Here is a 16,563-nt window from a genome sequence, read left to right on the forward strand (position 1 = left end):
ACATGTGAGGGTTTATTTCTTGGCCTTATGTTGTACTGCCTATATGCCTATCTGTGCCAGCATCATACTGCTTTGGTTATGGTAGTTTTGTAAGTTATTTTGAAGTGAGGAAGTGTGAAATCTCAAACTTGGTTCTTACTTAAAATTGTTTTGGCTATTTGGGGTCCCTTGAGATTTCATATGGCTTTTAGGATAAATTTTTCTATTTGCAAAAAATGCCACTGCAGTTTTGACAGGGATTACATTGAATCTATAGATTGGTCTGGGTAATTGGACATCTTAAACAATATTATCTTCCAATTCATGAACATATGGGGATCTTTCCATTTACTTGTGTCTTTAATTTCTTTCAGGAATATTTTGTAGGTTTCAGTCTACAAGTCTTTCATCTTCTTGGTTAGGTTTTTCCTAAGTATTTTATTCTTTTTGTTGCTATTACAAATGAAATTGTTTTCTTAATTTCCTTTTCATATTCATTATTAGTGTATAGAAATGCAACCTATTTTTGTGTTTTGATTTTTTGTATTCTGAAACTTTGCTAAATTTGTTTATCTAATTTTTTTGTGTAGAATCTTCAGGGCTTTTTACATAAAAGATCATGTCATCTACAGTCAGATTACTTGTCCCTTTCCAATTTGGATGTCTTTTCTTTATTTCTCCTTCCCCAATTCTGAATTGTTTTTAAAAGAAATACAAATTGTATTTTTTTTAAAGGTGTAAGGAATACATATATATTCATGTAGGCCATGATGAGAATTTGGGGATTTACTTTGAAGGGAAAGGGAAGCCCCTGGAGGTCTTTAATCTGAGAGAAGACAGTCAGGTGTTTGTTTAAAAAAAAGACAAAACACTCTGGTACTGGAGGAGATGTGATAGGGCGAGTAAGAGTGTGTACAGACTAGCAGAGTGCTACATAATGATCTGATAGATTAATGATTTGGGCTGGGAGGAGTGGACGAATGGCAGAAATAGAAATGGAGAAAAGTGAATGGGATTGAATATTTAGGAATTAGAAGTGACAGATTTAAATAGTGGATTGTATGTATGGGAGAGGAGGGGTCAGCAGGAGAGCTCATTTTTAAGGCCAACTCTTAGGTTTCTGGCTTGAGCACAACTAAGTGGATGGAGATAACACATACTGTGGTATAGAGATTTTTGTATGCAGTTTCAGATGCTTGTGAAATGGCTAGTCAGATGCTGCAAAGGAAATCCTGTGCAAATCTGGGTGTGAAAATATGCACCCAGTAAGTTGTCTCTACTCTGAGGGGAATCAAAGACCTAGTCTTAAGTTTTGGTGCATAGTTCATGCTCATTAATATTTGTGTAATGATTTATCACAAAAATTCAACTTGCACATTGTAAAATATTTGTCCTTAATGTAGGAATTAATATTTTCTTTTTTAATATTATGTAAATGGCATTTTATGGGAGAAAAGCCATTATTATTTTCTTAAATGAACTGGCTGAATATCATTCCATTTACATTGTCATTTTATGTCATCCAGCTCTCTTGATAGGCTCTAATACAGTAAAACATGCTTTTCTATTCAAATCCATAATTACACAGGAAATAGATTTAAAAGCTACACACTAGTGCAATTTAAGATTTTAAAAAATTTTCTGAGATGGGAGTTGAAAGAGTAGGGAGTGAAATTTGATGTGCAAGCTACTGAAGGAGATCATAAAACTTTTTTTCATAAGTCTAACAAGCACTAAAACAGGTAGACTTTGATGTGCTTTTACAACTGAGGAAAAAATGTTCTGGATTGGAGAGAAGTAGAGAAAGAGAGAGAGGAATGGGGAAAGGAAAAGCAATGAAAGAGAAATGGAGAAAGGTGATAAGGAGGGAGGTAAGTAAGCTTTCAGCAGGTTCTGAATTATTAGAATGTAATCCATTTGAATTTTGAGTTTCACAATATGTAATAATTTTCCTTGAAAAGCTAATCCTACTTTAAGCTCTTTACTGCTATATAAAGTGCCATTCTAATTAATAAACCAGTCAAATAATTTTTTTCCCTCAACACACCACTGTATAAAGCTGAAAGTCAGAAGACTCCATTATTCTGGTCCTGGTTCTGTCATTAACTGGCTTTATGGCCTTAGGACGTCACTTGCCTTCTGTGAGCCTCAGTTTACTCATCTGCCAAATGATGCCACCAGACAAAATGATCTATAAAGACTCTTCTGCTCTAATATTTCTTTGAAATCACTTTTGCCTTAAATGTGGCAATGGTTTCCCATCATTTAAACACATGTACAAACACATACCATGTTTTTGAAATTAATAATAGTAACATATGTCCCCCTGTATACTGAATCAAGTACAGAAATTATTTTGCACAATTTGCCATTCTAACTTACATGCTGCTGTTTCAGATTTTAGGGACTATTTGAGATTCTCCTATTAAAATTTTCATCAGTTTTAAGTTCTTGGCACCTTGAGTAAAATAATTTCTTTGTCATGATCTTTGGAGTTTGTTGATTATGAGTTTTCATGGGAGAATTTGAAAAAATTCCAAGACTTTATTATCACTAGGGTTTCTTCTCATTAGACTTTACTGTATTAGGAAACTAAAGCTGTTTTAAAGTCTATGACTTACTTATAGCCAGAATAAATCTAATTTTCAAGTTTTCATTTAACATCTTTACAGATTTTGCTTTTGTCAGTGAACTGAACTGTGAAAGGATATTTGCAATATAGTTGTCCTAATAGGATCATGTGATACAAAAAAAAGAAAAGTTATGCCCTGTATATGTAAGACACAGAGTCAGAGGCATCAAAAAGTTACTGTTCTATTTATCTGTGTTTAGTCATTATACTTTTTGGTTTTGTTTAATGTAAGAATAGAGAGCAGCTGATGCAAAAGTATAGACCTCCAGAAAAGGTTGAAATTCGGGATCCCATATTAAATTGCTTATATGTTCATGGTTTTAATACAAGGAGCCATGATTATACTCTCTTGTAGAAGAACCTTTTCGTAGTGTAGTACAGTTAGATCTAAAACATAAAGGTACTGGAGGGTAGCTAAGAATATAAAGAAGGCTAAAATTTTCCTCATTTGTCATCTTCCAACCCACAAATTACCTAGTAGACATATTTTCCAGTTTGTTCATAAGTACAGAAATTATGTGTTTATTTGTAGGGCATTTAAAATTTTAGTACTAGAAGCCTTCCAAAGCTTTCAGGCTTATCCATCACTAAGTAAATTTTTACACGATTTACATCCTGGTAAAGAAACTTAGGAAAAAGTTTGAATTTGTATTTGTTAAAATGTAAATTCTCCTTCACAGATACAAAAATAAGAATTACTTGTACTTGATCAAACAAGCATCTTTGATTATGTTGAAAGATTTGAACAGAATAGAAATTTATTATGCATAGTGGGTCTTAAGCAAATGTTGAGGTTTATTATTTGCTGTTTTAAAAATAGCAACACAAACCCACAGAAGTTTCAGCAGACTTCCCCACCCCTTACTTATTTTTCTGTGATACACTATTAATTCATTCTAAAACACCTATGAAGCAGAATAGAGTTCACCTTTGTAAAATGAATACGTCATCAGTACTGAACCACAGTATTAGCTAAATCTCATCCAAACATCCTTTTGTTGTTGCCAGTGTGTATAAGGCCCTAGCAGTGCAAATTTCTAGGGATGCTAACCTCTTATTCCAAAATAAATGCTGTGGGAAAGGAATTTATTATAATTTTAGTTAACACTGACTACTAGAGTTTATGCAGAATTATTTTTTATCAAGAAGTCAATTCACCTCATCCTAAATGGTACTCTCAGGCAAAATATTTAATGCAACTTTAAAAAGTTAGCAATGAAATCTTCTGCTTACAAGGTGAAATATTTTGTGATAACCTGCCAGTAATAGAAAATTGCAAAGAAAAATGTTTCTTTTGGTTTTTAAAAAACATTCCATAAAACTTTATGTTTTGCAGATGAACTATTACCAAATGTTAATAATCTATTATGTCTTGTTTTTTAAAGTGAATGAATTTTTAACTTTTGAGGGTCCCATCTTGTTGGATATGAGAATTAAACATCTAATCAAAACAAATCAGTTAAGTCAAGCAACTGCTCTAGCAAAGCTGTGTTCTGATCATCCAGAGATTGGTACAAAAGGTAGTTTTAAGCAAACTTACCTTGTCTGTCTTTGTACATCATCACCAAATGAAAAGTTAATCGAAGAGGTGAGTATATTTTTCTTTGTTAGTAATTATTTTTAAAAGTGAAGAAATTGATTTTCAATTAGATTAGAATGTCTTTTATTTCCCTTTCTCTTTGATAGTCAGGGACCATTGTCAATCTTATATTTTTGGTATGTTCTTGGATAGTGATTCTAAGAATCTCTCAGAATTATATGTGAACTGATTTCACCTAGTTTCTCTTTTAAATTATTTGGGTGTTTTAACTGCTTTGACTAAATTATGGAAAAGATGGTGGTGGCTTAACAATTAGTAGGATGTTTGTATTTGGCAACATTTAGGACTTGATCTGCAAGTATCTTGGACTTTGAGGTACTGGCAGATCTTAACTGGATAACTTAATTAAGGTAATTTTATAAAATTTATATGACTGCCTCCCCTAGGAATACATTCTCTGTTTTATATACATATTTATATATGTTTATGTATTATATATGAACATGTAATATGTATGCTTATATATAATGTATACATATATATGTTTATATATTTACATAGTATGTATATATAAAATAATCCTAGAGGGTAGTCAGATAACAGATATATAGATAGCTATCTAGAGATACATGTTAATATTTTGCATATTTAATGTAAAACAATTTTCATTGTGAGACGTGATTCTATTTTTACTTCTAGTTTGGCATGAAGCATAGTATTCATGTATTTGTATGTTTTATACTACAGAATTCTGAGAGTAGGAACATGATCCAAATGGGAACTTTGCATTTTGGAGGATTCATAATTCCAAAATAAAGTTGGAGACAGGATACGAGAATTAAAAGTTACTGATAAAGAAACAGAGAATATGTATTTCAAGAATTTAAATAAAGAAACTAGAATATGTTGGACAGCATTGTGTGAGCATTTACTGTGTGCCAAGGGTCTTGTGTCTCTGATTTAAATATCCTTTGGCTCCAGAGCAATCAAGGGGAGAACAAAGGGATTGTGGGGCAAACTAAGTATACACAGAGGGAAAACTTGACATATAGAAGAGAGGGCAATCAAGAGAGTTCCATGATCCCTCGAGTAGACAAGTTGTAATCAGAGTCCAGAAGAAGGATAACCTCAGACAGAAAGCTGAATGCCCAACATGAGGTTAGAGGTTATAATTACAATAGTAATAATTTGATTTTTCTTGAGAATCAAAAGTGAAGAGTAATATGGTAGGTTTGACCGAGATTAGAAATAAGCCTGTTATATGTAATGAGGATACTGGGAAAAGTCATGTTAGGCATTTCTAGGCTAGATGGAGTAGAGCCAAGAGCTCTAGCCTAGAAAATCATACCATTGGTTTGGACATTAGCTAATCTTTATAGATTTTTGTTCCTTTACTATTTCTTTTTTACCTCAGGTAATTGGCTTTTTAATTGCTGTATGTCAGAGCAAAATAAAAGATTGACATTTTCTTGTTAGTTCAGAATCACTGGATACAGTTTAATTGGCAGATAAAAGTTTCTTGAGATGGCTTTGAAATGGGTGTAACATTTTTTAAAAATCTTAAATAAGTTAGTTATTGTGCTGCTACATCTTAGACTTTTTCAGCTTTAAAGCTATCAGTTTGGTCCTTGCACTTAAGTCAGTCAGTCCATCCATCTCTCCTTCCTTCAGCATATTTTTATTAAGTGAATGGTATGTGCTAAGTCCCAGGAGGTTAAAGATGAGTAAGGCATACGCCTGTCTTAAAGAAGCATAACTTCTAATACGTAACAATCTATAAACCTTAGGGTTGTTGGGTTAGCATTGAAATACTATTTGAAGTTGAAGACTGAATTTGTAAACAAATCTCCAGGGAAAAAAACCTTTGTTTCTAGCTCTCTCTTGAATATCAAAAGATCTTGCAACACTGAACCTAAATTCCCTTTTGGTTTAATTATCCAGGAGTTGAGTAGCATCTCCCAGGGCAGGCTGGGGAGATCCTCAAGAAAATTCTCTGTGAGCACCTGAGTATCTCTGATGTCATATGAAATGATTTTTTTCCTTTTTTTAAAGCAAGTAGAATTAAGACATTCCATATTCTTAAGCAGAATTCTCTGAAGTCTCTGTACCCTACCCCAGCAACAAAACTAGGATTGTATAGAACAGGACAGGGTATGTGTAGGTCTACACATTTCCTTGTTAAAAGCCCCTTTTTGTTTAGAGATTGATTACTCTTTTGTATTTCTGTTACAAACATAGAAACTTGTTCTTCATTGTTTCATATAAAGTGAGTTAGGATTAGCTGTCCCCAAAGCCTATGATTTCTGCCCCAAGGGGAAGGAGGTGACTTTGGAACAAGCCCACAGACATTGCCCCCTTCAGAAGAGGTACTCTGTCTCTGTCTCTGTCTCTGTCTCTCTCTCTCTCTCTTTCTCTTTCTCTCTATCTCTCTCTCTTACGTGACCCACTTCATTCATTTACTTCATCTCTGTGGTTCTGTAAGCATTTGAGTTTTTTACTTATTCCTTCAAGTAAGTGGAAATAGATACTGGGAAGAATTGACCATGGCCTGGATCTGTGGCCTTTTGGGGAAATCCTTGTGCAAGTAAGCCAGTAGATTGACTATTTCCCAGGACCCTTTCACTGTGGTGGAAATAGCTGCTAGTCCTAGTAAATGGCAAAGGAATGGGGCTGAGTGAGATGAATGTTCTCCTGGCTTCTCTGGAAGGAATGAGATTTGGCCTGAATTCTAGATATAAAAACAAAGTTAGCAGTGTTTAGTTCAGATCCAGTATTTTGAATTTCTGTTGGTTTTGTTGTTAAACCGATTTTTGAAAAGTAAAATCCTATCATTTCCCCATTTAATACTACCCCCAAATAATCAGTTAAGTTTGAAATTTGATATATATAACTTTTCTGACATTATTCTATGCACATACATACATATTTTTTATATTTTTAAAACATATACCCTGGTTGCTAGTCACTTTTCCCCCATTTAATACAGACGTCTTTCCATATCATTCCACATAGATAACCTCATTCTTTCCAGTGGCCTAATGACTTCCTTAGTATGGATTTGTAATATCTTTAGCCAAACGGGGACATTTAAATTGTTGCTTTGTACCTGCATCCTTTCATTCTTGTTGGGGTGAACTAGGGTTAATTCCTAGAAGTAGAATTGCCAGAACAAAGATTCTACACATGTTGAGTTAATAGGTAGGGCCATACAACCATCTAAAAACGATTGTTCTAGCATACACTCCCATAAACAATATTTGAAATTTCTTCTTTCCTTACACTAGAGATTGTCTTTTAAATTTTAGCTTTTAAGCCTGAGAGTTAAAAAATAGTAGCTCATTGTTTCATTTTATATTTTCTCAGTCTGACAGGTACCGGTTTATTTTCTAGATGGAAAACAGTTTTATTTTGATAAACAAAAGACTATTCTTGAATTACGATTGCAGCCCAATACATTCTAAAAGTACACTTAGTAAATGTTTATACAATATTGATGAAGTGTTCTGTATTTTTTTTTGAATACCTGGCTTAATGTAGTCATATTAAAGCATAAAATTGGTTCATATTTTTGAAAATATTTTTCTGCTTTACAAAGTGATATGTGTTTAATAAACAGACCATTCTAATTGCTTTTAAATACTGTATTTGGAGTTCTAAGTTTTCTCTTGCTTAAATTTTTGCTCATTTTTTTAAATCAATAGAGTATAGGTATTTGTAATATATAAATAATATATAAATATAGGTAATATATTGGTGTTCCATACCTTAGGCTGCCCTGCATTTTAAAAATCTTGTTCATCAATTGTATATTAGACCTGTATTTCACTTGCACAGTTTCAGTCAGTCATTAAATACGGTTTCATTTTCCCTGCCATTCTCTTTAATGTCATATATTTTCAAGAGGGCCATCTAGTGGCAAATTCGAAATGAAGGCTGTCAAGTACACAGTAAAAATTGTCCTTAGTATACCTATAGAAAGTGAGGCCTTCTGTACTATTGAATACAGCAGATGTTTCAGTTGATACATTGTACTTGTGTTCTACATATATAGAAACTGTCTTAACAAAGAAATGTGTATTTAAATTACTTAGTAAGCTAACATAGGTAATATTGCTGGGAAAATTTCTTACTTACAATGTACACATCTTGCATCTTTTGAGCATTTTTCAAGAGCATTTATCGAGAATGGCTTAGGCTTTAGAAGAACAAAAGATCAGGTTCAAAATAAACCCAACTTTCAAGAGAAAAGATTTTTGTTAACCTGAACTTGTAAAAATCAATATTTAGCAATAAAGGGCCTCAGTATAATTGTGCTTGTGGAATTCTGGAAGGAGCACTGACTTTGCAGCTAGAACAAGGTTGAGATCTTGATTCTGCCACTAAGCATGTGACTGAGCAAGTAACTTAACCTTTCTGAGCCTTATCGCTAAAAAAAGTATTATCTGCCAGGCAGGCTGTTGTGCTGATTAGCAATGCTGTTTCTGAAGAAGCTGGCACCAGTAAATAGTAGCTGCCATTATTGATATTAACATGTAATGAAAAAGTAGACCAAACAAAACTCGGGAGTAGATTCACTAACATTTGTCTGCATAGTTATGCCAGGGTAATTGTTTAAAGTTCACACAACTTGTAAAAAGAGAGAATGTGATGAAATGCAAAGAGCATGAGTCTTTGATGTCAGTCAGACATAATTTGATATGTGACTACTACTAAGCTATTGTAACTTGGGCAAATTATCTAATTTCCTTGAACTCCACATTCATTGTGTATAAGATGTTAATGATAATACCTACCTAGTAGAAAAGTTATGATTAATAAAAATATATGACTGACAATGCATTTTACATAGTAATAGATATTTGAATGTATTTAAATATGTGTTCAGTAACAAATATGTATTGTTCAGTAATCATTTTTGTTTAAATGGGGTCACTTACAAATAAAGATTCATTAGAAAGAAGCAGATGGAGTACTAGAAAGCACTGCACTAGGAAGTTCTAAGGCTTAGGTATTGGTCTTAACTGCCACTAACTTCAGACTTCCTTTAAGAAATCATTGTTGTTAAACATGGACTCAGAGTTGGGTCTTTTCTTGTCTTAATATCTTCTAACCCAATTTAATGTATAAAGTGGAAGCTCTCAATTTATCTCCAGGCAACCTTTATCTTCATTATCAAAGATCAAGACTACCCTCATCCCCATTTAGACGTTTGTTCAACCCTAAACACTTTACATTTTATTCTCTCTCTCTCTCTCTCTCTCTCTCTCTCTCTCACTCACACACACACACACACACACACACACACACACACACACACACACACACACACACAGGCTTTTGCTGTATTCAAAAATTGATGAGGAGAGAGAAGATCAACAAAGAGGGGCATGGTTACCTGTGGTACATGGGTGCTTATGGTCTGTATTGGTCTTCAGTAATTCTTTTGCCATTTATTAGTTGAACCATGTTGAAATTAATCTATTCTGTTGAACACCAGTTGTTTGTGATTGATTGTATGCTATTTGTTCTATCCTTGGCTTAAAGCAAATGCTTATAGAGATAATAGGTGAATTCTCCTTATGTAGTAAATCATTATGAGGTAGTAAATTTTGATTTAAAAAAATAAGCAATAGATATAAGTATAATTAAGTGAATCACGTTGGCTTTATACTAGGTTATACTTATGCATGCATGATTGTTCAACAGGCTTTGGGATGGAATTTATATGAAAAGAAAAATAGTGGAGATTTATAGAAAACTGAGGTGAGCTTAATTTAAAAGTGGTGTAACTATATAAAATGTTGCATATTATACTTTTTTCCCCTCAGATAAATAGAAACTTTTTTCATCTATATCTGTAGATCTCTCTCTGTCTTTCTCCTGATTCTACTGCTTTTTAAATTGCTGGATAAAAGGGGGAAAAATACAAGTACCAGCAGCTTTTCTTTTTCACTATCATAGACCTAAATTAATGGGTAGAGGCTGCTTATAATTAGCATTAGTTATTTACATATAAATGAATGCTTGTAAAGTTCATGAAAAGAGTTGGTTCTCTGGCTTGAATGAGGATTATTTCTTTACTGCAGCCCAGAAATGACAAATTGAGTTGATAGTGTATAAGTTAATGAGGTTTTACTGATAAAAATATCTATAAATATCTAGTAAAAAATTTAAAGTTATATTACCGTATAGTCTAATATAAACCCATTTTATAGCATATTTCTGTATTTGTAGATTTCAGAAGTTGATTGCAAAGATGCACTAGAAATGATCTGTAACTTAGAATCTGAGGGTGATGAAAAAAGTGCTCTTGTTTTGTGTACTGCGTTTTTATCACGCCAGCTCCAGCAAGGAGATACGTACTGTGCTTGGTGAGTTGGTTTTCTTTTGTAAAGACAGGTTTTATTAAATAAGAATACAAGATAGGTTGTGAAAATACATATTTTTAAAAATCTTTTGAAGTATTATCAAGACAAAAGGCTTATTTTTAGATATTACATGCTTTGTACCTGATAAGTAATTCATATTGCAACTTTAAAAGCTTTTTGTATTAAGGAACACAATTCCATAGTATACAGTGATCAGGGAATTTTTTAATGTTGTAAGATGGAGGGATTATTTTGTCTAATGCCACAATAAAAACGATATGTAAAGGAACCTATGATTAAATATATGTTTTTTTTTCCTCTGTATATTACACACTTTTAACTACATAATTAGCTGCTAGTCATATATGTATGGAAATATAGTTCATTTTCTATCTTACAAGATACTCAACTTCCCTAACTTCTTCGATGCATATTTTTTAATATGGTACCTTTCCAAGTGTTCAAAGTCTATTATATATAATCCTTTGAGAGGATGCAACTAACTCAGATTCTTCAGTTAACTCAAAAAACTCAAGGTCAATGCCTTAAATTAGTGCTAGCTAAAACCAACAATTTATCTGGTCAGTCAACAGTATTATTAGTCCTCAGAGTTGTGTTGTTGTTAATGGAAACACAAAAGAAAATTTAGTTTATAACCTTTTGACATTCAGGAATAATTTTCAAGTGACACATGGCATACAAATGAATATAGAACAGGCAGTATTAAAATAAATGGTTGTATAATCAAAAAGAGTAAAGTTCATAATTAAAATGATTTTCTGAGCAAGTGGAAGGTGAAAAGGGCAGAGTTCCTAGGAGTGGAAACTGAGGAAATACTAATAGGAAGGGCCTGTACTGAGGAGAATACTTGGTGAAAAAAGTTGAAGCAAGGAAGATTTTTGTGAAAATTAACCATGAAGACAGAAGAGAAATAGGATGATAGATAAAAGGGAGGAAAATTCATCATCACTTCAGTAGGATTACTTTCTGTGAAAAATACATTGTCATAGCATTTAAAATACTTCTCAAGATTTCTTTCATTACATCACTGCTGTGGCACAGATTAGTTGGTTACTTCCTTCTGGGTTCTGTGTCATTGGTTCTCAACATTTAATAATTTAAAATTTTAAATTTAATTGACCAATTAAATTGCTACATTGTAAATTTAAGGTAGAAGATAAATTTAAATGTTTAAAAACCATTATGCCATTGATGCACTTTATATACACACACACATTCTGTACTTTTTTTTTTTAATGACGTGAAGTTCAGATGTGGCTCAAAGTTACCATTTGCATAACTTGTTTAAATTTTAGGTGTTTTCTTAGTAAAAGGCAGTACTTCTCTGAGGCTGAAAAATACTAATAAAATGATAAATAACGTACTGATGATTTTATTTAGTCCTTAGAAAATAGAGATCTATTTTCATGCTTTTAAACTTAGTTCTACATGTAGTGTTGGAATATAAAACTAGTTTTAATTTCAAATGTAATGACTGGACTAACATAGTCAATGATTATTACATTACTGCTGAGCTTACTTTTATACTTTTTTTTTTTAGGGAACTCACTCTTTTCTGGAGTAAATTACAGCAAAGAGTCGAACCATCTATACAAGTGTACCTAGAAAGATGTCGTCAACTTTCTCTGATAACCAAGACGGTGTATCACATTTTCTTCCTGATTAAAGTTATTAATTCAGAGGTAAGAAAGTCAAGGTATCTTTTCTTAACTTAAAATATATAACTTATATTTAATAAAATATTTTAACACAATTTTGACACCTCTCCCATGATTTCTGTTTATTTCAGTTAGTGTTGTCAACAGTTGGTTTTCTTATGAGTCCTTCAGGACATTTCGTACAAAGAAACCTAAAAATGGAAACGAGAGGCAGGGACATTTCTTAGCCTAAAGAAAAATAGCATACATATATTTGTACTTTTTATTCTACAGTTTTTACTTGTAGGTGTTATACTATTTTGATAATTTGACTATAGAAATTTATAAATTGGAAAGAGAAATTTAGTGATAGCTTCCTTTACTAGCAGCTTAGTAGATTGCATTATATAACAAAAACCCTTATACAAAACACGCAGGAATACTTCATAAAATAAAATAAACATCTTTTAAAATGTATAGCAGCTGAGATTGCAAGAATATTAAAGAAAACCTACACTTAAGGAGGAGGAACCTAATTGAGCTAACACTGAAACAGCTTGAGCTAATGCTGGGTTTTCTCCTATCGTGGTGGGAAATATAGAGTATGTTACTACTTGTTACTTGTAATAATGTAAGGGTTTGAGTTTTAATATCAATACAGGGTTGGGAGATAGCTATATAGGAATAGGAAATAAGATCTTGATCCTTCTCAAGGTGCTAAGTTAGAACCACGCTCTATGTTCCCCTCTCCCACCTCCAAACTGAGCACTAAAATTTCATTGAAAAAGTAGACCAGAAAAATATTAACACAGATGGATGATAGAGAACCTGGTGCATGTCTGACTGGGCTGTGGGTCAGAGGAGGGAAATGTTTCCTCTAAGAAGTTTGTAACCATAGATCTGCCCTCACAGAGATTTGGGGTCCAGATTTACCCTATATATATATAATCTGGGAATTCTCATGCCAAGTAAATAATATCAAGAAGATAAAGATGGAGTTCTAGACCAGTAATACCTGATTATCTGCCAGAAACAAATGCAGAATTGCTTTGGAAGAACATACCCCCAGTACAGGATTCTCAGATAAAGCCCTGCTTGAGATGAGTTCATGGTCAAGATTTACAAAAACATGAAACATGGTGCCATGTGGGAATATTAGCAGAGAGAAAGAATAAGATTAAACATGAAAGGATAAAAGCTATAAATTACATATAAAGACATAAGTAAGTTAACCATCAAGATTTATAGAACATACTAAAACTGATACGAATGAATTTCAATAGGCAGAAAGAATAGAATTATTTGCCCAATATTTTTAAAAATATAGTAATGGAAAAATCTATAAAATATGTTCATTTAAAGACAGAAAAGAAGAAATCAAAGCAAGAGAAAGATACTATCAAAATGACTAGATTTTAAAGAGTCAAAAGAACTGTCAATATAAAAAACAGTCATTGAAATGAAAACACTTAACAGGTGGATCAAGCAGCAGATGAAACACAACCTGAAGAGGGATGAAGCTGAGCAGAGGTTGCATATGTGTTTGTTTATTAACTAAGTCAGAATCCAAGTTTTACACATTTTCTGACAGTGGCCCTTGTAGGGATGCAGTTGGCTTCCGTTTCAAATGTACAGAAGACATTTTCCAGTGGTTCTGCCATTGCATAAAAGGGGATGCCAGGTAGTTTTTAACAATCCTTAAAAACTGGGTTTCAGCATCACAAGAAGTGTTTCTTAATTGATATGATTTTTTTTTAAAGGAAAGGGACCAAAAGATGTTCTCCTATCTGTTTTTAAAAGTTATCTCTTAAAATCTATAGTTGGTCAGTAAATCTTACCTTCATTTTTCTCTCCTGAGATAATTTCTCTTCATATCAGGAGTAAAGAACAAGAATGAATCCTGCTTTCCAATTTTTCTGTGTATATTATAGTGCTAGAGATTAAAAATAAAACATAAGTTTCTTAGGAAACTACTATGCGATTTTAAAATGTAGATTGGGCCACACTATTTTATATCTAACTTAAAGAGCAACATGGCAGAGTAGAAGGAACGTGGAACTAGAAGCCAGACAAACTGGATATACATCTTGACTTGCTATTGACTACCTGGTAACCTTGATCACTTTGGACTTTATTTCTTAATAGCATGAATTGAGTACAGTAGGTAAAAGAGACTCTCCTTTCTCAGCGTTACAGCCATTCACAAGGAGATTTGTGTTGGAGAAGGGGGAAAAAACTTGAACAAGAGCTACACTGTCTATTGTGATAGCCTTTAGTCATTGGTGACCATTCAACTTAAGTAAAATTAAAAATTCTGTTCTTCGGTCACAGAGGCCACATTGTAGGAGCTCAGTAGCTTCATGTGGCTAGTGACTACCATACTGAATAGCACATTTCCGTCATTTCAGACAGTTCTGTTCAGTAGTGCTTCTCTAGAGAGACTTTGTGTTCAGAAGTAAACGACATAAAAAAACAGTTAAAATAAAAGCATAGCTTGGAGAAATTGGCCATGGAAGCAGACTTACTGACAAGGATAATGTACAGTATGGTAATCACTTTGCCCCCAAAATCTTGTTTCCCGTTGCATAATACTTTCTGAAATCTCCTCAAGCAGGTTTTATCTTAAAACTGGAATCATAGATTATTACTGTTTGAGGACCAAAAGAGAGAGCTTTAAGTTATGCTGTAGTAACTAGTAGGTTCTAGTAGTATAACTCCTCATTTTTAACATGTGAAATTTAGCCCCAAGGTTAGTGGTTTGGGTTAAATGGTAACCTAATCTAAACTCAAGGAATTGTTGAAGACTATAGGCCAGCTACTCATATAGTAATTTAAAATAATTGTTTCCTTCTTAAATGTTAATTGAGATCTACAGAGCAAATGGAGCAGAGAGCTTCATGCATCTTTCTATTCATGCTTTTTCCTAGACCCCTGAAGCTAAAGGACAGCCCTGCCTTTATGAATTTCATAGGCTCTTGATGGAGACACACAAACAGTTGAAATATAATATAGGTCTTTCTACTATAGTAGATTGTGTTTTTTTGGTATAAAATGGTTTATTTATTTATTTACTTGCTTTGGTATCATTAATATACACTTACCTGAGCAACATTGTGGTTACTAGATTCAGCCTATTATCAAGTCCCCACCACATAGCCCATTACAGTCACTGTCTATCAGCGTAGTAAGATGCTATAGAATCACTACTTGTCTTCTCTGTGCTATACTGCCTTCCCTGTGCCCCACCACCACATTATGTGTGCTAACTGTAATGCCCCTTTTTCCCCTTATCCCTCCCTCCCTTCCCACCCATCCTCCCCATTCCCTTTCCCTTTGGTAACTGTTAGTCCATTCTTGGGTTCTGTGAGTCTGTTGCTGTTTTGTTCCTTCAGTTTTTTGCTTTGTTCTTATACTCCACAGATGAGGGAAATCATTTGATACTTGTCTTTCTCCACCTGGCTTATTTCACTGAGCATAATATCCTCTAGCTCCATCCATGTTGTTGCAAATGGTAGGATTTGTTTTCTTCTTATGGCTGAATAATACTCCATTGTGTATATGTACCACCTCTGCTTTATCCATTCATCTACTGATGGACACTTAGGTTGCTTCCATTTCTTGGCTATTGTAAATAGTGCTGCAGTAAACATAGTGGTGCATATGTATTTTTGAAACTGGACTCCTGCATTCTTAGGGTAAATTCCTAGGAGTGGAATTCCTGGGTCAAATGATATTTCTATTTTTAGTTTTTTGAGGAACCTCCATACTGCTTTCCACAATGGTTAATTTACATTCCCACCAGCATTGTAGGAGGGTTGCCCTTTCTCCACATCCTTGCCAACATTTGTTGTTTGTCTTTTGGATGTTGGCCATCCTAACTGGTGTGAGGTGATATCTCATTGTGGTTTTAATTTGCATTTCTCTGGTGATTTGCCATGTGGAGCATCTTTTCATGTGCCTATTGGCCATCTGAATTTCCTCTTTGGAGATTTGTCTGTTCAGATCCTGTGCCCATTTTTAATTGGATTATTTACCTTTTGTTTTTTGAGGTGTTGTGAGCTCTTTATGTGTTTTGGATGTCAACCGCTTATCGGATATGTCATTTGTGAATATATTCTCCCATACTGTATGATGCCTTTTTGTTCTATTGATGGTGTCCTTTGCTGTACAGAAGCTTTTTGGTTTGATGTAGTCCCACTTGTTCAGTTTTGCTTTTGTTTCCCTTTCCCGTGGAGATATGTTCATGAAGAAGTTGCTCATGTTTATATACAAAAGAGTTTCACCTATATTTTCTTCTAAGAGTTTTATGGTTTCATGACTTACATTCAGGTCTTTGATCCATTTCTAGTTTACTTTTGTGTATGGTGTTAGACAGTAATCCAGTTT

The 16,563-nt window shown here is 33.5% G+C and overlaps 1 protein-coding gene across 4 annotated transcripts in view; it reads left to right on the forward strand.

Annotated features, from left to right (window-relative positions):
- The window catches only part of ZNF292 (zinc finger protein 292), a 77,184-nt gene that overhangs the window by 42,377 nt on the left and 18,244 nt on the right, over window positions 1–16,563 (forward strand). For all 4 annotated transcript variants that reach the window (XM_036912159.2, XM_057489407.1, XM_036912162.2 and 1 more), the window contains 3 exons: window positions 3,997–4,199; window positions 10,386–10,522; window positions 12,081–12,222. In XM_036912159.2, coding sequence (XP_036768054.2) covers window positions 3,997–4,199; window positions 10,386–10,522; window positions 12,081–12,222 — 482 coding nt within the window. The remainder of the gene's footprint in view (window positions 1–3,996; window positions 4,200–10,385; window positions 10,523–12,080; window positions 12,223–16,563) is intronic.

The sequence above is a fragment of the Manis pentadactyla genome, chromosome 12 (genome assembly GCF_030020395.1).
Source record: "Manis pentadactyla isolate mManPen7 chromosome 12, mManPen7.hap1, whole genome shotgun sequence".
Lineage (NCBI taxonomy): Eukaryota > Metazoa > Chordata > Mammalia > Pholidota > Manidae > Manis > Manis pentadactyla.